Source organism: Chiloscyllium plagiosum, unplaced genomic scaffold (assembly GCF_037043375.1).
Source record: "Chiloscyllium plagiosum isolate Xiang-an unplaced genomic scaffold, Cpla_swu_hap1 HiC_scaffold_2, whole genome shotgun sequence".
Taxonomy (NCBI): Eukaryota; Metazoa; Chordata; class Chondrichthyes; order Orectolobiformes; family Hemiscylliidae; genus Chiloscyllium; species Chiloscyllium plagiosum.
This window is the reverse complement of record NW_028270140.1, coordinates 63438041-63462670: the sequence shown is the minus strand read 5'-3', so window position 1 is coordinate 63462670 and position 24630 is coordinate 63438041. Positions and strand designations below refer to the sequence as shown.

General features: G+C 40.0%; 1 protein-coding gene across 1 annotated transcript in view; it reads left to right on the top strand.

Annotated features, from left to right (window-relative positions):
• The window catches only part of LOC122561689 (kelch domain-containing protein 3), a 218239-nt gene that overhangs the window by 1640 nt on the left and 191969 nt on the right, over positions 1–24630 (top strand). The window contains exons 2-6 of the mRNA XM_043713698.2: positions 9703–9745; positions 17472–17538; positions 18456–18498; positions 19567–19611; positions 23311–23389. Coding sequence (XP_043569633.2) covers positions 17533–17538; positions 18456–18498; positions 19567–19611; positions 23311–23389 — 173 coding nt within the window. The 5' untranslated portion in view covers positions 9703–9745; positions 17472–17532. The remainder of the gene's footprint in view (positions 1–9702; positions 9746–17471; positions 17539–18455; positions 18499–19566; positions 19612–23310; positions 23390–24630) is intronic.

Genomic DNA, 24630 nt, shown 5'->3' with positions numbered 1-24630 from the left:
TTGAACTAATGTCCCAGAAAGGAATAGGCTGCGTTTTGGTTTTCTAGTTGTGTTTCTAGTTCTGTTCCACTGCCTGCCCTTATAAGTTTCCTGACCACTGACATTTAGCTAACTGATTTGTAATTGCTGCACTTAATTTCCTCTCTGTTGTTGAAATGTGCTATACCATTTGCAATCCTCTAGTCCACTGGCTAGGCTCCTCAATTCAATGAAGTTTAGAAGATTGTGGCCAGATACTCTACAATTACCATTCTTATTTCTCTCAGAAACTCACAATGCTTCCCAACTGGACTCTTTAAAGTATTTCCTCTTTCTCAATGAATTTTACATGTTTAGTTTTCCTCTTGTTTAAATTAGATCTCCTTTGTTGCCACATAGCTAGAATTCCACACGGATACTTGTGTCTGCAACTCACTATAATCCTAACAACATTCCATGTACTTGTATAAATGCACTCCAAATCCATCTTAGACTGCCTCACATTTCCACCCTCTTCTAATGCTGTTCATTTCTTCCAATCCAATATATGTTGTCTCTTCTTTCTAATATTCATGCCGGAAGCCCTCCCCACTGCTGAGTTAGTTTAAGCCCATGTTCCAGATAAATTAAATGGCAAATGAAGTATGTAGTGGGAAATTTGTATGTATAATATACAAATTTATATTTACAATTGAGAATCTATTTTGTACAGTACAGATATTGGACTGGAAACCCCATTCATGGGCTTGATAAAATTGCCCACAGCATTTGCAATGTTTGGATTATTCTGCTGGTTGTTTGGAGAATAAATCAGGGAGAGCTGACAGAATAATCAGAATGTTGAATTTATAGAATATAATAGCAGGTAACTGGAGAGCAGCAACAACAAGGCAAACTTCAACAAGTGGACCAACCAACCCAACCACCCTGTAGCTCAACATTTCAATTCCCCCTCCCACTCCACCAAGGATATGCAGGTCTTTGGACTCCTCCATCGTCAGACCACAACAAAACGACGGTTGGAGGAAGAACGCCTCATCTTCTGGCTAGGAACCCTCCAACCACAAGGGATGAACTCGGATTTCACCAGTTTCCTCATTTCCCCTCCCCCCAGCCTGTCTCAGTCAAATCCATCAAATTCAACACCACCTTCCTAACCTGAGATCTTCTTCCCGACCTCTCCGCCCCCACCCCAGTCTGACCTATCACCCTCACCTTGACCTCTTTCCACCTATCACATTTCCGACGCCCCTCTCCCAAGTCCCTCCTCCCTACCTTTTATCTTAGCCTGCTGGACAAACTTTCCCCATTCCTGAAGAAGGGCTTATGCCCGAAACGTCGATTCTCCTGTTCCCTGGATGCTGCCTGACCTGCTGCGCTTTTCCAGCAACACATTTCCAGCAAACTTCAACAAGTGCATGATGGTGGCAGCAGCTACTCCTGCACTACTTCAAGTGATGAATTTAATGTGAACACATATACATGCATTATTAACGTGATGTTCTGTAGCTCCATGGTCTTTCGTAAATTAATAATCTTTTCCGCATAATATTTGCAAATCATCTCCAGTCAGAGTAATAACATATAATACATGAAAAGTCTTGAGAATCTGTGTGACAATTTTGCTTGGCTAATTTTAAGTGATTACAGATTGAGATAATCATGTATTTGCCTGGAAAAGCTTTAAATGTTGAAGGCTTGAATGTTTTGAACTATGTATGTCACTTATTCAGATGCAGGTATTGACAGGGGACAGGGAAAAGCTTCCTTTTCCTTGGCTTCTTGTGATATCTCACTACAGAAGGTGAAGTCTAAGATGTGGCTTTATTTCTAGAGACTACTCCATTGTGAATAGTTCAGTGTCACCAGTCATATATTCCTTAGAGCTTCATGGTGTTTAGTGGTGTGATTATAACCTGCAAGCTTGAGACCTTCTTTCAACAACAACAAAGATAACAACAATTTCTATTTATGCAAAAGTGATATCAAATTAAGCTTGACACCAAACTGAAAGAGGAAGAGTAGTTTCAAGGATTATGTTAAAGAAAAGAGAGTTAGGGATGGAATTCCAGACTTACATACACAACCAATTAAAATCGGTGATGCTCAAGGGGCCAGAATTGGAGAAGTGCAGCTATTTGGGTAGACTCTGGAGCTGGACTTAGGTACTAAAATGGGAAGGGGTAAGACCATAGATTGAAACTGAGGATATAATTTGAAAATTGGGAAATCACTTAACCACGAGCCAGTGTAACTCACTGACCACAGGTGAATTTTGCATAATTGCATATAATTTCTTCTTCATAAAGATGAGTAAACATTTAAAAAACTGCTACACCATTCAGCAAGATCCTACCTGAATGTCCTCCATATCCTTGGCTTTCTGTTGATTCAATGTATTTAATGTCCTGCTCTCTGTGGAAAATAATGCCAAAGACTAACAATCCTCTGAGAGAAGAAGTTCTTCCTCTTCTGCATTTCAAATTGGAGGTTCTTTATTTTCTAAACTATGCCCCCTCGTTCAAGATACCACCAGAAGGGAAAGCATTCCCTCTGCATCCACCCTGTGAAACCCCCTCAAAATCTTTTGGCATAGAATAATATAGAAGCCCTATAGTGAGGAAGCAGGCTATTCACCTCATCAAGGCAACACTGACCCTCTGAACAGCATCCCACTATGATCCACCTACTGTACCCTACCTGCCTTTTCCCACAGCTAACCCACCTAGCTTGCACATCCTAGACACCATGGACAATTTTAGCATGACCAATCCATCTAACCTGCACATCTTTGAACTGTAGGAGGAATCCGGAGCACCCGGAGGAAACTTGCCCATTCACAGGGAGAACCTGCAAAATTCACATAGACAGTCACCCAATGCTGGAATTGAACCCAGGTTCCTGGTTCTGTGAGGCAGCAGTGCTAACTACTGTGCTACCATGCTTCAGTAAGACCACCTTTCATTCTCTTAACTCCAATGAACATTGCTAAAATCTCAACAAGGAACAGTAATTTTTATGTATAAAGAGAAGAGGTCAAAATCCCAGGTTTTTCTTAGTGAAAGCAATGATGCCACAAGACATAACTTGGTGCAGACTCCAGCGGCTGAAGAACCTCTCTGAGTCCACGAATCTAAGATTCCATGGTTTAAGACAAACAAGCTTTTTCTATACAACAGGCAACAAGCCATTACTAAATACTATGTTAGATAACCAATATTCTAACATCCAGAATCAAAGTAAATCAAACATAAATTAACAGGCAAAATGTGGTCAACTATAAACTGGAGATTACACCTTAAATAGCAAATTCAGCTGAGGCAGATCCTACTAATTGTCTGAGCAGTCCAAGCACCTTTTTTGGCATTAAAATCAATCACAAAGTTTTTTTTAAACTCAGTCTTCCTTATAAAGAATTAAGCTCCTCTCCTTTTGATATCTAGTTAATCCCCAGCTGATGGAAACTCACAAACAACCTTAGTTCCATGGGCACATTCTTCACATTGAATGGCACATGTCAGCTCAATTCTGTCTGAATGGTGCAGATCCACTAATCTTATCTTTGGTTGTTAGATCTTAACCTGATGTTACCTGAAATAAGTTCAGGAACTTATTCTCAGCTTCTGGATCTAAATTCTGCCTTCTTCACTTTATCCTGCTTTTCTCATCAACTGCTATATCAAGCATGGGTTGATCTTTCAACAGGCTGTCTTCACAGATATTTAGGATTCCAAATCTCATTTGGCTTATACTCATAGAGTTATACAGCGTGGAAACAGACCATTTGGTCCAACCACTCTACACCGATCATTTTCCCAAACTAAACTAGTCCCAGCCCCTGTGTTTAGCCCATATCCTTCCAAACCTTTCCTGTTCGTGAATTTATTAAAATGTCTTTCAAGCGTTGCAACTGTATCTGCATCCACCACTTTGTCTGTCAGTTCAATCCACACATGAATCACTCTCTGTGTAAAAACATTGCCCTCTTGTCTTTTTTAAACCTTTGTCCTCTCCCCTCAAAAATATGCCCCCAATTTTTAACTCCCTCACCCCAGAGAAAAGGCCTTTTTCAATCACCTTGATTTTATAAGCTCATGATTTTATAAGCCTCAACTTCCTACACTTAAGTGAAAAAAAGTCCCAGCCTTTCCAGTCCATTTTTATATCTCAAACCCTCCATTCCCAGCAACATCTGGAAAATCTTTTCTGAACTCTCTCCAGTTTAATAATATCCTTCCTATAACAGGGCAACCAGAACTGCATACAGTACTCCAGAAGAGGCCTCACCAATGTCCTGTACATCTTCAACATGACATGCCTTCTCCCATATTCAAAGATCCGAGCAATGAAAGCAATTGTGCTAAATAACTTCTAAACTATCCCGTCTGCCTGTGATACAAATCTCAAGCAATTAGGTCGCTGAACCCCTAGGTCTGTCTGTTCGACCACACTACCCAAGGCCCTTCCATTAACTGTATAAGTGATGTCTTTGTTTGCATTACCAAAATGCAATACCTCACATTAATCCAAATTAAACTTCATCTGCTACTCCTTGGCCCATTTGCCCAAATGATTAATATCTCTTTGTAATCTTAAATAACCTTCTTCTTTCACCAATTTTGGTGTTATCAGCAAACCCACTAACAATTTATTCTCATCCAAATCATTGATATAAATGACAAAATGTAAAGTGGATCCAGTACTGATCCCTGTGGAACACCACTCGTCACAGCCCTCCATTCTGAAAAGCAACACTCCACCACCATTTTCTGTATCCTACTTTAAAGCTAATTTTGTATCCAATTGGCAAGCTCATCCTGAATCCCAAGTGATTTGATCTTATTAAATTTGGAACCTTGTCAAAAGCTTCACTAAAGTCTAAGTAAAGAACGTCTACTGCTCTGTTCTCATCAATCTTTTTGGTTGCTTCATTAAAAAATTCAATCAGGTTTGTGATCATTCCTTGCCTCTCCACATGCATGGATATCTGATCTTTCAGAATCACCTCCAACAATAAACACACCACCGATGTCAGACTCAAATGGTCTATAGTTTCTAGGCTTCTCCTTACACCCTTTCTTAAATAAAGGTTACAAAATCAGCCACCCTCCAGTACTTCACCCATGTTTATATATGATACAAATATTTCTGTTCAGGGCCCCACAATTTCTTCTGTAACTTCTGACAATATCCTCGGATACACTTGATCAAGTCTTAGAGATTTGTCTGCCTTTATGTATTTACTCTTCTGTAATGAGAACTGTTTTCAAAACATAAACATTGACTTCCATGTTCTCTAGCCTCCATTTCTTTTTCAACAATAAAAACTGACCCAAAATGTTCATTTAATATCTCTCCCGTCTGAGTTTTTTTTTCCTTACCAACCTTCCTCTTTTTATTTCCTGTTTTTAATTTCAATTTTCTGTTTCCCTTCCAGTTAGGGTTTACCTCAAAAATTGCAAACTTTAAAAGCACAAATTCCCTCATGATAAAGGCTCAACCGTACCTTTATTAGGCAACCACTATCATTGCAGAAATCTGCCAAGTGAGCCTTCGTTGAACTTCTTTCAATACAAGTATATTCATCCTTATGTTAGCAGACTGAAACTGTATACCATATTCTAGCTGAGTTCTCATCTGTCCTTACAGTTGTATCAAGACATCTGTATGTTCATACTTTAATGCCCTTGCAATAAAGGTCAACAATCAATTTGCCTTCCTAATAATTGTAGCACCTACAAATTAACAGTTTTGGATTCATATACAAAGATACACAGATTGATACCTATTTTTGTAGTTCTTTCACAAAACAATGTTGACTCAGTTTGATTACCTTATGATTTTCTAGGTGTTCTGTAACTAAAGCCTTAATAGTGGATTTTAGCATTTTCCCAATGACAGATGTCAGATCAATGCTTCTTAAGCATTTTCATTTGGAGGATGGGAGTGTAGACCTGTGAATTTGGTGAAAGTGAGTAGCCTATAATGGGGCTGCACTCTTGTGGGAACATGGGCAGGAGAGGAGATCTGTGTGAGTGGATGGATGGGTTGGGATGGTGTATGATAGGTGATCAAAGAGCTATGAGAACAATAGTTGTAGGTTGTAGTGATTGTAATGAGGTAAGCCCAGGGGACCTCACAGAATATGAATTCCCTGCTTAGGGCAGTTAACCTGGTCCAATCCTGGCTGACAGATAAGACCAGGGTGTCAGATTCTGAGAGCTAGCCCTGACGCAGCTGGGTCATTATCAAGGACTCTTCACATGGAAATGATGGGTGACTTGGTGACAGAATACTGGCCTCTGTGGAGCTATTTCTTGGGGGAAGCTGTTTAATCCAAATTATAAAGCACCCAATCTTTACATTCAGGCATTCAGGCCTCTAGGATCCACAATTAGGCCACATTCACTATTAAAAGGTCTCCACTATTAAAATGGTTTAAAGCGGCCACATATCTGTATGCATTCAGAATTCAATGGCAAACGTTGCTGACTCAGAGTTTGCAATTCCAAAATTCTGGCTGACAACCCCTTTGCAGGGGTCACAATCTAGAATGTCAGAAGCTGTATATTAGTCTGTATTTTAGTCCTTTCTAGCTCCCTCCTTTTTTGAACACAGGTGTTACTCTTGCAGGTTTTCAATCCATTGAAACCCCTCAAGAATTCAAGAAATTTTGGAAGATTGCAACCAATTAACCTGTTATCTCTGCAGCCTCTTTTTGAAGTACCAAGGATGCAGGTCCAGTATTTAACAGCGTTAAATTACTTTTTCAAATATTCTGCTCAAGCAATAGTGACTACTTTAATTACCCCCCTCTTTTCTGACTCTTGATTTTCTTCTAATCTTGAGATATTTCCAATATCTTCTACCTGTACTATGAACACATATACATATTGCTGGCTCAAAATCTTGGTACCATTTCCTTGTTTCCTACTATTAACTCACCAGTCTCACCAGATTTCACATGAGTATTAGAGGGATGAGGTATAATTATGACATGACATGTAGATCCTAATTCAACTCCCATTGTATAGTCAAACGTGTTTCCTTATTTCTATTAACCAAATTATGGTTTAATATTTATTTATAGTTAAGCTACAATTTCTGACAAGTTGAAAAGGGGAAAATAGAGTTGCTGGCAATCAAGAATAGACTTCTCTGCTGGCAGAGAAGGGTTGATGCATCGGTGATCATTTTCCAGCATTCTGTCGACTAATTTCCAATGGACTGGAGGGTAGCTAATGTACCCCACTCTTTGAAAAGGGAGGGAGAGAGAGAAAATGGGGAATTATAGGCCGGTTAGCCTGACATCAATGGTGGGGGAAATGCTGGAGTCAATCATTAAGAATGTGATATCTGAGCAAATGGAAAATGGTGACAGCATCAGTCCTAGTCAATGTGAGTTCACTCAAGGAAAATCATGCTTGTCAAATCTTCTGGAATATTTTGAGGATGTACCAGTAGAATGGACAATGGTGAATGAGTAAATGTTGTATATCTGGGCTTTCAAAAGGCTTTTCACAAGTTTCCACACAAGAGATTAGTAACAGAAATTAAAACTCATATATAGATAGAGAACTGGTTAGCAAGACAGGAAGCAGAGAGTTGGAATAAATGGGTCCTTTTCAGAGTGGCAGGCAGTGACAAGTGAGCGGCCACCGGGTTCGGTGCTGGACCTCAGCTGTTCACAATATACATTAATGACTTGGACAAAGGAATTGAAGAAACTTCTCCAAATTTGCAGGTGAAACTAAGCTGGGTGGCAGTTTGTGCTGTGAGGAGGATACTAAGAGGCTTCTTAGCAGGGTGCCTTGGACAGACTAGCTGAGTGGGCAAATATGTGGCAAATGCAATATGATGTGGATAAATGTGGATACATTTATCCATTTTGGTTGCAAAAACAGGAAGACAGATTATTATCTTAATTGTGGCAGTTTAGGAAAAGGTGAGGTGCAATGAGATCTGGGTGTCACAGTGGAACAGTTGCTGAAGGTTGGCATGCAGATGCAGTAGGTGGTGAGGCAAGTTAATGGTATCCTTCACAGGGAGAAGATTTGAGTATCAGAATAAGGATGCCTTGCTGCAGTTATACAGGTCCTTGGTGAGGCCACAGCTTGAGTGTGTGTGCAATATTGGGCTTCTAGTTTGAGGATGGACATTCTGGCTGTTGAGGGAGTCCAGCATAGGTTTGGCAGACAGATTCCCTGGATGACAGGACTGACCTTTTAGGAAAGACTGGATCAACTGGGCTTGTATTCGCTGGAATTTAGAAGAATGAGAGTGGATCTCATATGGATATGTAAAATCCTGATGGAAATAGACAGGCTAGATGTGAGCGGAATGTTCTTGATGTTGGGGAAATCCAGAGCTTGGGATCACTGTCGAAGAATAAGGGGTAAGCCATTCAAGACTGAGATAAGGAAGCATTTCTTCACTCAGAGAGCTGTGAACCTGTGGAATTCTCGATCACAGGAAGCTGTTGGAGCTAGTTCATTTGATATATTCAGTACGGAGCTATATGTTGCCCTTGTAGCTAAAGGGATCAAGGGGTATGGGGAGAGGGTGGGAATGGGATACTGAGATTGCACGATCAGCTATGATCATATCGAATAGTGGTGCAGGCTTGAAGTGCCGAATGGCCTAATCCTGCACCAATTTTCTATGTTCCTGTGACCTGCATTCCGCTACAACCTTGACGCAACTAAATTTGTTCAATATTGAAGGCTCACCTTTAAACAAGATCTCTGCCACCAAGTGGAAGTCACTGGAGCGAAGGGAGGCAAGTGCATTAGGATAATCATTTGAAAATAAACCCATATATCGTTGTTATATTGTTCCACCTGTGAAGCAGAATTGTATTTAAAATTGAATAGAATTAAGTACATTATTGTGTATTTTGCAAAATAGAGACTATTGACGTTTAAAATCAGAAGCAAGTGCACAGCTAATACAACAATCAGTGCTAAATTTTGCTTAATTTGACATTTCATTGTTGCTGTATCCCTTCTGGAGAAATAGTTTTGAGTATAACAGTCCAACACCGGCATCTCCAAATCAGTATTGTCATTGTGAGTTTTACAATCCTACTTAAATAACAACACATCCTATACTCCATGAAATGTAATTTTCCTTGTTTCTTAATTTTAATCAGCTTAGGAGAATGTCACCCAATGTTGCCACCATTGCAGTCCAAAGGATATTTGCATAATGCAGTTCTCTGTACCCATATGTATTTTACTGCTAACTCTGTTCAGCTTCAACTCTAAAAGACCATTCTCTTCTGCAGTTTGTGTTAGTGTGACTTTTATGATTTCCACAACAGTCCTCATCTGATGCCTATTATTTGCAATACCATGTCTGCATTTATACCCTCAAGGGCAAGGTTGACTAATAAAAATCATTTCAATTTGAGCCTTTGGAGCTGGTGGGAAATGGCTTTCTTTCCATTGGTTTGATCTGGATTTGCTGACAGTCCTGCAAGGTAAAAGAAAAGTTTTGATGGTTTTCCAAAAAATTCTTGATGGTGTTGAGTCTCACTGTTCCACAATAATCTTTTGTACTTACAAGGAGAAAAGCAATCCCTTGAGGTAAAGGAGTTCAGTGCCACTTATTGGCATTCTTCGTTATTAGTGTATACTTAATGTTTATTAGTAGTGATAACATATATATTTGATATTATATGAACAATAATACAGTTTAACGGAATTATTCACTGCTTTACAGATTTTCAAGCTCAAAGGGTAAACAGCAGATCCGGGCTTGACAGGTTCTTGAAGAATCATTTTTGACACATCTTTTTATACATTTATTTCTCCATTCTGAATTTAAGGAATACCTCACTGTTTACTTAACGAACATTAGCTTTAGGAAAAAGTGAGGAGTGCAGATACTGGAGATCAGAATCAAAGTGTGTGGTGCTGGAAAAGCACAGCAGGTCAGGCAGCATCCAAGGAGCAGGAGAGTCGATGTTTCTGGCATAAGCCCTTCAGCAGGAGTTTTAGTTTTAACCTGTTGTTCCGTTCAATTTACCCTTTTCTGAGTTATTAGTCAAATAATTCAACTGGTGATAGTTACAGAATCACAACGCTTTAGTTCTCACTTGACCATAGGCCATTGTCTGAGGAATTTGGCAACCAAGTTTCAATTAGTCAAAAGTCTGGCACCATTACTAAGTCAGCTATCTCACAGCTGCATAACTTATGAAGGTCTACGCACTTGACTGATAATATCAGTTTTGACTCCGCTAAGTTTTTATCAGCTAGACATTTCTGCCCTGGTAGACAGGCTGGATGCTGGAAGAACACAGCAAGCCAGGCAGCATCAGGAGGTGGAGAAGTCAACGTTTCGGGTGTAACCCTTCTTCTGGGAAAGTTGACTTCTCCACCTCCTGATGCTGCCTGGCTTGCTGTGTTCTTCCAACCTCCTGCTTGTCTACCTAGGATTCCAACATCTGAATTTTTTTTTGCCTCATACATTCCTGCCCTGGCTTTTCATTTCAATGGAAATGAAATTAAAATGAAAACATCCACCCTTCAAATGGAAAATTAATTAGAAGAAGCTCAAAGTGAACAAAAGGCATTTTTCCTTTCCTCTATCACTTCTAGTAGTACATAATTGGAAATTACAAGACACTTCTCTATGGCTTTGCGCTTTTCCAATATTATTGATAGGTGGTGATCTAGTGGTAATGTCACTGGAGGAGTAGCCTAGAACTCAAGGCTAATGCCCTGGGGACATGGGTTTCAATCACACCATGGCAGATGGCAAAATTTAAATTAAATCTAAAATTAAAAGCAAACCTCTCCTTACCTGGTCTGACCTACATGTGATTTCAAACCTATAGCAATGCAGTTACCTGACCTCTGAGAGAGAGAAAAAAGGCAGAGAGAGCCCATTTATCTCTCTACCCTGGAGGCTCCCTGCCTTCAGTCCTGATGAAGGGCTTTTGCCCGAAATGTCGATTTTCATACTCGTCAGGTGCTGCCTGACCTGCTGTGCTTTTCCAGCACCACTCTAATCTAGACTGTGATTTCCAGGATCTGCAGTCTTCACTTTTGCCTAGTTGATTTTGACCTCTGAAATGGCTAAGCAAGCCACGCTGGCTTGAGCCAAAATTGGAAGAACCATCTCATAGCATAATAATTCTCAGGGAATCAGATTCATTACCTTCTTCAAAATCATTGCAGATAATGTCCCAGATGCAACCATTGCCATCCCTGGATGTGTTCTGACCCACAGACTCACCAGAAGTAGCAGTACAGTGGTATGCCACTGTCCTTTGGCCGACCACTTCAACTCCCTTTCCCATTCTGCCAAAGACATGCATGTCATGGTCCTCCTCCACTGTCAAATCCTAGCCACCTGGCATCTGGAGCATCAACGTCGATTTTACCAGTTTCCTCATCTCCCTTCCCCCCACCACATCCCAGATCCAATCCTCCAACTCGGCACTGCCTTCTTGAACTGTCACACCTGTCCATCTTCTTTCCCATGATCTGCTCCAACTTCTGCTCTGACCTATCGCCATCACCCCACCTGCATCTACCTATCACTTTTCAGCTACCTTCCTACCCCCCCCCAACCCATCCCTCCCTCCTATTTATCTCTGAGCCCCCTTACCCTCTCTCTACACATTCCTGATGAAGGGCTTATATCCGAGACATTAACTGTCATGCTCCTCAAATGCTGCCTGACCTGCTGTGCTTTTCCAACGTCACACTTTTTGAGTTTGATCTCCAGCATCTGCAGACCTCACTTTCTCACAGTGGCATCCTGTCTGGAACGAATTGTCTTGGTGGTCCTCAACATTAACTCTGGACCCCATGATGTCCCATGGTATCCGGTCAAGTGTGGGAAGAAAAACTTCTGTTGCTGATGAATCAGCATATTTTACACTCCTCCATATTTTACACCGCTTGGATGGAGAATTTGAGAGTGGCAAGGATACAGAATCTACTTTGGACTTGCATGTCCATTCCCAAAGTGGATCAGTAACATTTCTACTGACTGAGCTAGCCAAGACCTAAAGGATGTGGCTGCAAGACTCGGTCTATAGCAGGTGGGGAGGCAACCAATGAGATGGAAAAATTTACTTGATCATATCATCACCAATCCATCTGTTGCAGATCCATGTGTCCATGATAGTAGGAAGAGAAGTGACCATCGCACAGTCAGTGTGGGGATGATGTCCTCCTTCACATTGAGAATACCCTCCAGCGTATTGCATGGAACTACCACTACCACAACCGGGCAGCATGGTGGCATAGTAGTTAGCACTGTGGTCTCACAGAACAAGGGACCTGAGTTTGATGCCAGCCTTGGATCCCTGTGTATGTGGAGTCTGCACTTTCTCACAGTGTACATGTGGGTTTCCTCCAGGTGCTCCAGTTTCACCCACAGCCCAAATATTTGCAGGTTAAGTGGATTGGACATGGTAAATTGCCCTGTATTGTCCAAGGATGTGTATGCGAGGTGGTTTAGCCATAATGAAAACCCTATGCAGAGTTACAGGGATGGGGGGATGGGGTGACAGGTCGAGGTGTGGGTGGAATGTTCTTTAGAGGGTTCATGCAGACCCAATTGGCTAAATGGCCTCTTTCTGCACTATAGGGATTCTATGAAAAGAAAACACTTTGTTGTGAACAGATCTGGAAACTCAAATGTGGACATCCAGGAGGCACTGTGGGCTTGTTAGATTTAGTTATGAATGGTAGTGAACAATTAAAAAAGCAACAGGAGTGCAGACCAAACAGGTATCCCTATTCTCAACTAATTTAGAGCCTAAGACATTTGTGCAAAACATCAAATGAAATATTCAATCAGATTTTTTTCCTTGGAGCGTTGGAGGCTAACGGGTGACCTTATAGAGGTTTATAAAGTTTTGAGGGGCATGGATAGGGTGAATAGCCAATGTCTTTTCCCCTGGGTCAGGGAGTCCAAAACTAGAGGGCATAGGTTTAAGGTGACAGGGGAAAGATTTAAAAGGGAACTAAGGGGCAACTTTTTCACACAGCGGGTGCTGCGTATATGGAATAAGCTGCTCGAGGAAGTGGTGGAGGCTAGTACAATTACAACATTTAAAAGGCACTTGGATGGGTACATGAATAGGAAAGCATATGGGCCAAATGCTGGCAAGTGTGACTAGATTAATTTAGAATATCTTGTCCTGGACGAGTTGGACTGAAGGGTCTGTTTCCATACTGTCTGGCTATATGACTCTGACTCAAAAGTATCGAGTGGATAGTCTATCTTGGCCTTCTTTTGATTTCCCCAGCATCACAGATGTCAGTTTTTTGCCAATTTTATTCACTTCAAATGAAATCAAGAAATGGTTAAAGGTATTGGACACTGCAAAGGCAACTGATCCTGACAGAGTTCTGATGATATTACTGAATATTTGTGCTCCAGAATTAGCCATGTCACTAGCCAAGCTGTGTCACTATCACAATAACATTAACATCCAACAGCATAGTGGACAGCTACATAGTATGCCTGTGTCCAACTAGCAGGACAAATCCAACCTGGCCAAGTACTTTCCTGTAGCGTACCCTAGATCATCAGCAAAAAAATGGAGGTGTCTGTTGATAGTGTTATCAAGTGGCACCTTGCAAAAGAATAAATGCTAATTGATGAGTTTGGGCTGTGCCAAGGACACTCAGCTCCTGACCTCTTTACACCTTGGTCTGAACATCGACAAATCAGCTAAAATCCAAAGGTGAATGACAAGCAACTCCTTGACATCAAGACTATATTTGATTGTGGTATCAAAGAGCCATAGTTATAGAGATGTACAGCACGAAAACAGACCCTTCGATCCAACTCATCCATGCTGACCAGGTATCCTTATCTAGTCCCTAACCTAGTCCTATTTGCCTGCACTTGGCTCATATCCCTCTAAACCCTTCCTATTCATATACCCATCCAGATGTCTTTTAAATGCTGTAATTGTACAAGCCTCAACCACTTCCTCTGGCAGCTCATTCCATACATGCACCACCCTCTGCATGAAAAAGTTGCCCCTTAGGTCTCTTTTATATCTTTCCCCACTCAACCTAAACTTATGCCCTCTAGTTCTGGACTCCCCGACCCCAAAGACCATTCCTGATGAAGGACTTATGCCTGAAACGTCGATTCTCCTGCTCCTCGGATGTTACCTGACCTGCTGTGCTTTTCCAGCACCACACTCTTGACAGGGAAAAGAACTTGTCTATTTTTCCTATCCATGCCTCTCATGATTTTATAAACCTCTATAAGGTCACCACTCAGCCTCTAACGTTCTAAGGAAAACTGCTCCAGCCTATTCAGCCTCTCACTATAGCTCAAATCCTCCAACCCTGGCAACATCCTTGTAAATCTTTTCTGAACCCTTTCAAGTTTCACAAAATGCTTCTGATAGGAAGGAGACCAAAATTGCATGCAAGATTCAAAAACTGGCCTAATAAATGTCCTGTACAGCCGCAACATGACCTCCCAATTCCCATACTTAATGCTCTGACCAATAAAGGAAAGCATACCAAATGCCTTCTTCATTATCCTACCTACCTATGACTCTACTTCCAAGGAACTATGAACCTGCACTCCAAGGTCTCTTTGTTCAGCAACACTCCCTAGGACCTTACCATTAAGTGTATAAATCCTGCTCTGATTTGCTTTTCCAAAATGCAGCACTTCCTATTTAAGTTAAATTCCATCTGCCATTCCTCAGTCCATTGGCCAATCTGATTAAGATCCTGCTGTAACCTGAGGTAACCTTCTTCGCTGTCTAGTACACCTCCAATTTTGGTGTCATCTGCAAACTTACTAAGCCTTAGCAAAACAGGAGTTAATGAGAATCCAGGGAAATCTCTCCACTGGCTGAAGCCATATTTAAAACCAAGATGATTGGAATGACTGGTATTTACTTCCAGGTTCACCAGCTGTTCCAGTTCCACCTCCACTTTAAACCAAATGGTGTACTATACTGGATGTGCCTTCAGGTTCTTTGCACGAGCCTCCGGCTTTAGCTGTATTTTAGTTTCGACTCCTTTCATTTATCCAGAATTCCCTTGAAGACATCTTTGTACTTGTCTAGGATTTCTTGCAAACTCATGTTTGAATCTGCCAGCCTATTAACCTTGATGAAGTGTGGCGCTCGAAAAGGCGCAGCAAGAGAGTCGACATTTCAGGCATAACCTTTCATCGGGATTGCCCAGTCCTAATGAAGGGTTATGCCTGAAGCGTTGACTCTCTTGCTCCTCAGATGCTGCCTGACCTGCTGTGCCTTTTCCAGCGCCACACTTTATCGATTCTGACTCTCCAACATTGGCGATCCTCACTATAGCCTATTAACCTCACCCCAGTTTAATTTCTATAACCAGAAGCATACAAATAAAGCAATGTAGTCACCTTTCACTACATACAGAGGCAGTTCTGCACACTGGTCCCTTACCTTACTTCCACCAGTACATAGCCCTTCAATGGCAGTACTTGTCCTGTCTTTGTCCATAGCATAATCTTGGCAAGTTTCAATGGGAATGCTTTTACCTTCTCCCGATAGCCTGCTTCAGGAATCAGAGACACCACTGCAAGCTTCTAAATTTAGGAAGAACCCAGAAAAAATCAATTTCACCCTGCAGCGACAGAATGTTTAACTGAAATGCTGAGCGTTCTGCTTCTGCAAACCCTGTTGACATGCACCTTATGCCTTATCCTTAGGATTATTTTCTTTTGATTGGATTGTAACTGACAATTTTGGGCAATTTGGCCTACTTCCTTATATTTTCGTCACTGGGCTTATTGAATCCAATACATCGACTCTATGTAGTAAAACTTGCCCATTGGCAGAATTTTGTAGTTCGTCCCACACTCTGCTGAACATCCACTGCTTTATGCACCTGGGGTCAACACCCAACTGTATTGCTTCACTGGCTGCTAACTCCATTAAGGTAATGATTTTGAAAGCTAGTTTGAAATCCAGGTCTGTCCTTGTTAGTAGCTTCCATTGAATGTCTTCATGTCGGAGGCACAAACCAACTGGTCCTGTAAGGCATCCTGGAGGAACCCTCTGATTTTGCAATGGTCAGCTAACCTCTTTAAGGCAGCTATAAATTGGGTAATGGACTTTCTCTCCTGTTGTACCCATTTATAAAATCAGAAATGTTGCAAAATCATCAGTGGCTTTGGTGCAAAAGGACTTTCCAACATTTCACATAATTCTTTATCGGTCTTCTCCACTGGTTTCTATGGTTGCATCAGGCTCCTTAGATTTCCAAATGTCTTGCTCCCAATGGTGCTCAAGAAAACCAGTACCTTTGGATCATCACCCATTCTGTTTGCTTTCAAGTAAGCATTAAAGTGTTTAGTATACAGAATCCAACTTTCTGTCTGTTTCTTGAACAATCCCATCACAACAAATTGGTCCACCACTATTTTCTTGCCACTTGTGTCTACGTAGCCAGTGGCCACTTACAACCTGAGTCTCCTCAGTGAACACTTTCAGTGATGATTTTAGGAAGCTCCCAGGTTAATATTCCCTTTTCAGCCATTTGCTTCAAACTGAGTCACCTCACAATCACCATGTGAGCACCCTTTCTACTCCGGCATCGACTGTCCCATCATGACCCCTTGACATTTCGGTCTGTCTCCCAGCAAGTCCATCACATTATGTTTTCAATTTCGCACCATTTTTAAAGTCTTAGTGATGTTCGATCTCCTCCCTTCCTTACAAAAATGGTGAATGGACTGTGACTCAGCCTCTTTGCGAGTTATTTAGGTCAATTTAGAAATTATAAAAAGACCAAGTGGTAGGCCTGTCGAACTTGAACCAGGAACAATTTATTTTATGTCTTTACAGCTATGCAGTAAGACCTAGACTGACCCAAAGCTTCCCCTCCTGTCATCTGACCCACTCTCTTAAAGGGCAGCATGCATTCCCAACTACACACATAACAGGTACTTTTGAGACAAATCTTTCCTCTTATTTGACACCCCATCCACCACCTTGAGCATTCATTCCTTTCACCACTGATGCTCAGTGGCAACAATGTGTGCTATCTACGAGGTGCTCTGAACAACTCATGAGGCTCCCCCAACAACACCTTCCATACTTGTACCAATATCATGTACATGGAAAAGTTCAGCAGACGTGTGGAAAACCACAACTTTCAAGTTTTCCACCAAACCACACACCATTCTGATTTGGGACTATATAAGCATTCTTGGAACCTCTTTCCCAATAGCATTCTGGGAGTTCCTACACCCAAGGATTGCCGCAGCTCAAGAAGACAGCACACCAACACCTTCTCCAGGATAATTAAGGGTGGGCAATAAATATTGGTCTAGCCAATGATGTCCACATTCCATGAAATAATAGAAATTTCTCCAGGGTGTAAAGTTGCAAACTCACAAAATAACATGAACCAATCCACTCTGGCATCCATCTTTGTCTTCTACCTGTATGTAATTTAATTTTTTTTGTCAAGGCAATCTTTAAAATTAAGTTTTGTCATTTGTAGGTATGGCCATGGATTGGCAGTTGCTGGAAACATTGCATTCATATTTGGAGGCTGTACCAGTATGAAAGTGAGTAATCTTGCTGGTGTTACTTTCATTTCTATTCAGTGTATTTCAAGATAACGTTTATTTAAGATTCTAGTTTTTGGACTGACTTTCTGTCTTTCTAGTTGGATCTTAAACCTTATCATATATTAACCACTGCCAAACAGGCTCAAATTCAGTTAACTCCGATTTACAGTATTGCATTAATCATAACCAAATTTAGCAACACCTTTGCTATCATAGGTCTGTTGGCATACTGCTTGATGGAATCTGTACACATTTTAAATATATCATTCTTTTTACTCAGTCAATAACAAAAATCTCTCAGAATGATAAGTTTATTGTTTGCATTCATCTCTCCAAAAAATTCCAAATTTTCTCTTCAATTTCCTTTCTCCTTGATTTGGAGGCCTTTAACATACCATTATTAATATGGTTAAATCATGTTTTTAAACTGAATTATAACCATATTGATAATTCATACTGCTTTCTGACACACTATGCAGCATTTGTTTATCACTATTGCCACTAAATCATCTTTCTTACTTTTACTTTTTCTCGTTTTTAGTAAAGGGCATGAAATAGCAATTAGGAGCAGAGATCATTTGTGATTTCTATTTTTTTCCTTAAGCTGAAACTTTCCTGACCGGGGAATTGACATCCACTATCAAGGGAGTTGAGTAAGAGCTAGCTCAATAACAAAAATGGTTTACATATTCGAATAGAATATTTTTAGATTTCTTTAGAAGCTACAGATAGCATTTCTTTCTTAAGGAGAAAACAAAACTGTAGGTGTAGAAATAAAAACAGAATATGCTGAAAAAGTTAGTAAGGTATTCAGCATTCAGAAAAGTTAACACTTCCGTTGTAATATGTAATGATGCAGATATATCACTATGAAATATTTGAATATAATTCTGGAACAATAATTTCATTTTTAGGGTGAGCAGCCCAAGTATTTTAGTGACTTCTACATGCTTACAGGTATGTAGCTATAATGATTGTCTTTTAACTATTTAAACAAATATGAAATAATGAATAGTTTATTTAAAACTGCAATTGCTTTATTATATGTTATTCTGGTGATCTGCAGTTGCTAAGAGTCATGTTATAAAGTGTAGCTTTGGTCCTGTACCTCCCCACTGGATATGGTCTTAATCTCATTTGGATCATTGTGGGGGAGGTATTCAGTGGAGGTCAGAGGCCTCTCCCAAAGATAGCAGAGCAACACAGGGAGAGATCTGGCAGTTGCTAAACTGGATACTTGTAGAAATCTAGACACCATTATTATTGATACTCATTTTGATGCAATGATCTTTCTGCATTTTAATTTTGATAATAAGTTTATTTTTCAAATAATAGTAGCTAGTGACCTAACGTAAAGTAGACAAATAGCATTTGCGGTAATCAGGCTCAGATATAAATGATTGACATTCATGATTAGAAATACCACTTATAGGCAAATATTCTATATTGTCTGATGCTGAGTCAGAGGACCAAGCAGATAGTTGTTTATATGAGAGTCAGCTAGATGATTTCTGAAGGCTGACAGAGGAAGAAAGTTTACTGGATCAATTGTCCCTGATAGTAGTCAGCTCACAGATTGCTAGGTGCGAATGAAAATGGTCAAGGAGACTAGCTTAAGGTAAAGGAATTGGAATTACTTAAAGGCTAGACAAGGTAAAAACAGCAGATTTCCTTCCTTTAAGGACATTTGTGAACTAGATGAATTATCATGGCAATTGGATGGTCCCTTTTATTGATTTTGCTGAAATAAAGTTCTGATTAGAACCATGCTTATTTGAGGAGATATCAAGTGGAATTGATAAATTAGATCTACTGCGTCACCATTGTCAACTCCCTCTCTTGCCTCCTCAAAAAGGACACATAGAAACACATAAGTAGGCTGTTTGAGCCTGCCTCATCTTTTGATAAAATGGCTGGTCTGACTGGGCCCTTAACTCCACTTTTCTCACTGTTACCCATAAGTCCATGATGCCTTTGTTGATCAAAAATCTATCAAAATGTTTCCTTTAACATATTCAATGACAGAGCCTCGAAAGAGCAGAGACCATGCAACAGCAGAAACAAAACAAGGTTAGTCAGATAAGATTTTACCTTTTGAAATCCGTGGTCCCTAATTATTATTCTATTTTTAATTTTGAGGGGGTTTTCAATTATTTCCTTTAATAGGAATTATATTATTTTTCTACCATTGATGTTAAAGTGATTGTTCTGTATTTCCTTGGCATGTTGTTACCTTCTTAAACTGTGAACCAATCTTCTGGCACAACATCTTTTTCCAATAAAATATTAGACATGTTTACTCATGCCTTTTCCATCTCTTCCCTCACTTCTTTTAAATACGTGGACAGAATTGATCCAGACCAGAGATCTTCTCCTCCTTCAATTCATTTAGATTGTTCCATATATCCTTTCTTTCATTTGAATGCAATTAACTCATTGCTCATTTCATCATTCAATATTGTGTCCACCTTTTTGTATCTCACTGGTAAATAACAAATTTATTTAATGGGCTGAATTTTACCATAAATCAGCTTAGTGTCAATTTCAGGGAGTATCATGGAGGATTTCTCTATATGAGCTCTAGCAAACATCTCACATAATTTTCCACAGTTCATCTCATTATATATGCACCATGCCTCTGTGCTGCTGCACTTGTGCTATTGCATGCCCTCGAGTGATGGAGGTAATTGCCACTGCTGGGACCTTCTGGGATTTATGTTGCCCATGCCAAATTAAGATCTCAACTATGCACTAGGGCATCCCTGCCAGCAACAAATAGCCCCTCACAGTGCAAGGCATAGGAGAGAAACAAAAAAAAAGCTTCTGAGGGCTTCTGGATGGTACAGGTGACATTTAATTGGAAATAGAAATTCACATTCAGCAGCATATTGTTCGTTTACATCATTACCTGTCTGATTGTCTGTCATTGTAACTCCAGCTACAAGGATCAAACTGCACAGACTATCCCATCCTTAATAAAAACTGAAAGAATTGTAAATGCTGTAAATTGGAGACAAAAATAAAAATTGCTGGAAAAGCTCAGCAGGTCTGGCAGCATCTGCAGAGAGAAATCGGAGTAAAATGTTAACTCTGATTTCTGACCATAGATGCTGCCAGACTTGCAGAATTTTTCCAGCAATTTCTGTTTTTGTCTCTAAGTCCCTTTCTTCTCTGATGCCGCTTGACCTGCTGTGCTTTTTCAGCTGTTTATCCTTTCTAGCTGTGCTGAAAGCAAACCCATGTCATGACAAATTCTGGGGTGGGGTGGTACTGTGGTTCAGTAATTAGCACTGTTGCCTCACAGCACCAGAGACCCGGCTTTGATTCCAAACTTGGGCGACTGTCTATGTGAAGTTTGCACACTCTACTCTGGGTGGTCCAGTTTCCTCTCACAGTCCAAAGATGTGGATTGGCTATGCAAAATGCCCCATAGTGTCCAGGGATGCGCAGGCTAGATGGATTAGTCATGGGAAATACAGGGTAAAAGGGATAGGATGAGGGGCGCAGGTCTGTGTGGGATGCTTTTCAGAGGGTTGGTGTCGATTCAATGGGCCAAATAGCCTGCTTCCACACTATACAGAATCTATGATTCTATGAATCTGGGTTGTGAGAGTGAGTAAAAATATGGAAGGAGATGTTCAGGTTCTAAAATTATAATATTTGATATTGAATCCTGAAGGCTGCAAGGAGCACTGCAGCAGGCCTGAGGCAGGAATGTTGGCATTAGATCATGATAGTGTGTTGACGTGGCAGGCAACTGGATACTCTGAGTCATTTTTGTGGATGAAGCACAGATATTCTGCAAAGCAGTCACCCAGTCTGTTTGCCCCAGTGTAGAGGAGACCTTACATTAATGTTCATTTCTTCTTATAATAAAGAATAGCTTCCGATTCACCTTCCTAATTAATTCTTGTACCTGCATGCTATCTTTTTTGTGACTTATACACTAGAATACTTAGATCCTGCTGCACTCAGAATTCATCAATTTTTATCCACATAAGTAATAGTCTTCTTTTTCGTTCTTCCTGCTAAAGTTTGTATCATGTCATACTCCATTTGTCAGATTTTTTGTCCCCTCATTCAACCTATTCACATCCATCTTTATTCTCTTTTTGTCCTCTTCACAACATACATTCCTATCTATCTTTGCGGCATAAGGAAAGAGAGCTGGGCTTTCAACTAAAGTATTAATATAAGTTGTAAAATGCTGAGGCCCTGGCCAAGACCCCTGCGGAACTTGTCACATCCTGCCAACCAGAAAGCGACTTATTCTGCATATTTCCAGTTTTGTGTGTGTCAGCCAATCTTCTATCCATGCTTATATGTTACCACTTCATCATGAGTTCCTACTTTGAGCAATAATTTTAGGTGGTAGCTTGTCAAATCTTTCTGTAGGTTCAAGTACCTTGTGTCTACAGGTTCCTCATTAACTATGGCATATATTACTACTCATTATTGACAATAGATCTCAGATTTAATGTCTTGCGTTTTTCTGATTCCTTTGTTAGATTAATCCTTGATTTGTAAAAGACTGAACAGCACCTTCTTTCACAGAAAGCAAAAGTTGGTGGTCAGTTTTTGTGACCCAAAGTCTGTTTTCTGTGGGGTTCGACAGCGCACTGTATGGGTACACTTGCTTTTTCTGATATGCATCAATGACTTGGTCTTGAATGTAGGGGGTATGATTAAGAAGCTTGCAGGCAGTACAAAAATGGACCAGTACAAAAATTAGACTGTTTGAAGAAATCAATGGACTAGATAGGGTTGACAGACAATGGTAAATGGTGTTCAATCCAGTGAAATGTGAGGTTTTTTTGAGGGTAGCTAACAAAGCAAGAGAATGCACTATTAATGTATATTAAGAAATCTAGAGGTTTAGCGAATCCTTGGCATGCATGTGTATGGACCTCTGAAAGTGGCTGGTCACATAGGAATCGTTGTAAATAAGGTATTTGGGTTACTTGCCTCATTGGATAAGGAATGAAATATAAAGTCTAGGAGGTTAATACGGAACTGTATGAATAATGATTAAGCTACATCAAGAATACTTCATGCAGTTCTGATCACTGTACTATCCTAAAGATATGGATGGAGTACAGAGCATATTTACAGGGCTGCTGCCTGGGTCTGGAGAGTAAGATGGACGATTGGACAGGTTAGAGTTGTTTTCATTGGAACAGAAGAGGCTAAAGAGGACACCACTGAAGTATATAAAATTATGAGGAGTTGAGTTAGAGTTGAAAGGAAACTCTGTCCAACTTGGTTGAGAGGTCATGACCACCAGATATTGATTCAGGATGAGAGATAGGGACATTTATGAGATATACTTTGTCAATCAGGGGTGTGATTGAAAGGGTGGTAGAGGGAGAAACCCTCAGGACATTTAAGAAATACTTGGCAAATTTGCTGAATGCTTTCTCGTCAGCCAGCGTGAACATGATGGATCAAGTGGCTTTTGTTTAGTGCTGTACATATCTTGGTATGCTATGAATTTGACACATTCCTCTCTCTCTCTCTCTCTCTCTCTCTCTATATATATATATATATATATATATATAGATATAATATATATCACACAACACATTAATTGACTCAATGAGCATTGCATTTTTAAAATTAGTTTCAAATGACTCCATGCAGCTGATGTTGTTGATGGTAAACAGAATCAATGAATGGCCTTAAAGTTGTGATGTTTACAATAACAAAATGACTCTTGATACTTGTAAAATATGCAGTGTTATTTAGTAATATAGTTTCTTTTTATAACAGTAACTCCTTCTGATCTAACTTGGGAAATAATACCACAAAGTGGATACATTCCATCTTCCAGAGAAGGGCATTCCATGTGGTAAGAGAGAACATGGGATTAGTGAAATGGTTAACAATAGGATACTGACTGGATATCTGATTGTACTGACGAAGATTGTTGCCTTCACAACATAATTTGCGTGGAGTAATAACAGCAAAAAAAAAAGCCTGTCTTCAGCTGGCTTCAACTTAATTTGATGCTAGCTGTGGAAAAGTATCTCCCTTTTGTTCTGAAGGTCTCAAGTGGAATGGGTTTATATAACTTTCAATATCATTAATTTCTGTCCATTTCATGGAGTCAGGAATATTGATGGAGTTAGTTACAGACAGGTTCACTTCTAGTTCTCGGTGGAGCAGGAGTCAAGCTATTTGTTGTGATAGTTATTGTTGAGTTTGGAGCAAAATCTAACCAGTATTATCTTCTTACAATAATCACTAGTGACAACAAAAGTGGACAAATTGATTTGCGTATAAAGCCACTTGGATACTGGCATTGGCATGTTTGCATTTACTGCTACCAGCAGCAAATGAAATTGAAAATTAACTTGCTTCATTAATGTGAATGAAGCAAGGTTCATTCACATTAATCGTGCAACCGATACAGCTAATGCCACCATGATGGACAGTCAAAATAGCTGCTTCTTTGTCAGGAGCCAAGCTCTGAGATGTCATTTGTCTTGAAATGACCACTTAATCACATGTCATTTGGGAGCTCTTTTCAACCAGCAAGTGAAAACTGAACCTTTATTATTCTTGTTTTATGGAATTTGTGATTTTGAATATATTGAACAGAATATGTTACCTGATTAATTTCTTGTTCATTTTCATTGCAAGAATAGTTTGTTTTAGCAGATATGGTAGTTGTGTTGCTTTCAGTTCTGTTGAAAATGATTGAAAAAGGGTGTGAGTGAAAGACACAGGAGATCGGTTTAAATGTCAGGTGTCTTCAGCTAAGATATCTCCTTTATTATAAATATCTTACTCCTTTCTCTAAATAAAAACAGATTCCTGCAATGTATTACAAATTATGGTGGTGCATAACTCTGAAAAGAAAATATTTGCAGGGCAAGAGAGAAACGGCAGTGGAGTGACATCAAGTGAAATCTCTTGGTTCAGAGGACTAGCAGGGCCAAATGGTTTCATTTTGATCTGGAATCATTCTTTGATTCTATGAGTATTCCTCCAAATTTGTTTTTAAATTTGATATTAAACAAACATGGACAAAGTGGATATAAAGCAGCTGTTCCCCTGAGTCGAAAGGTCAATAACAGGGGGTGTAAT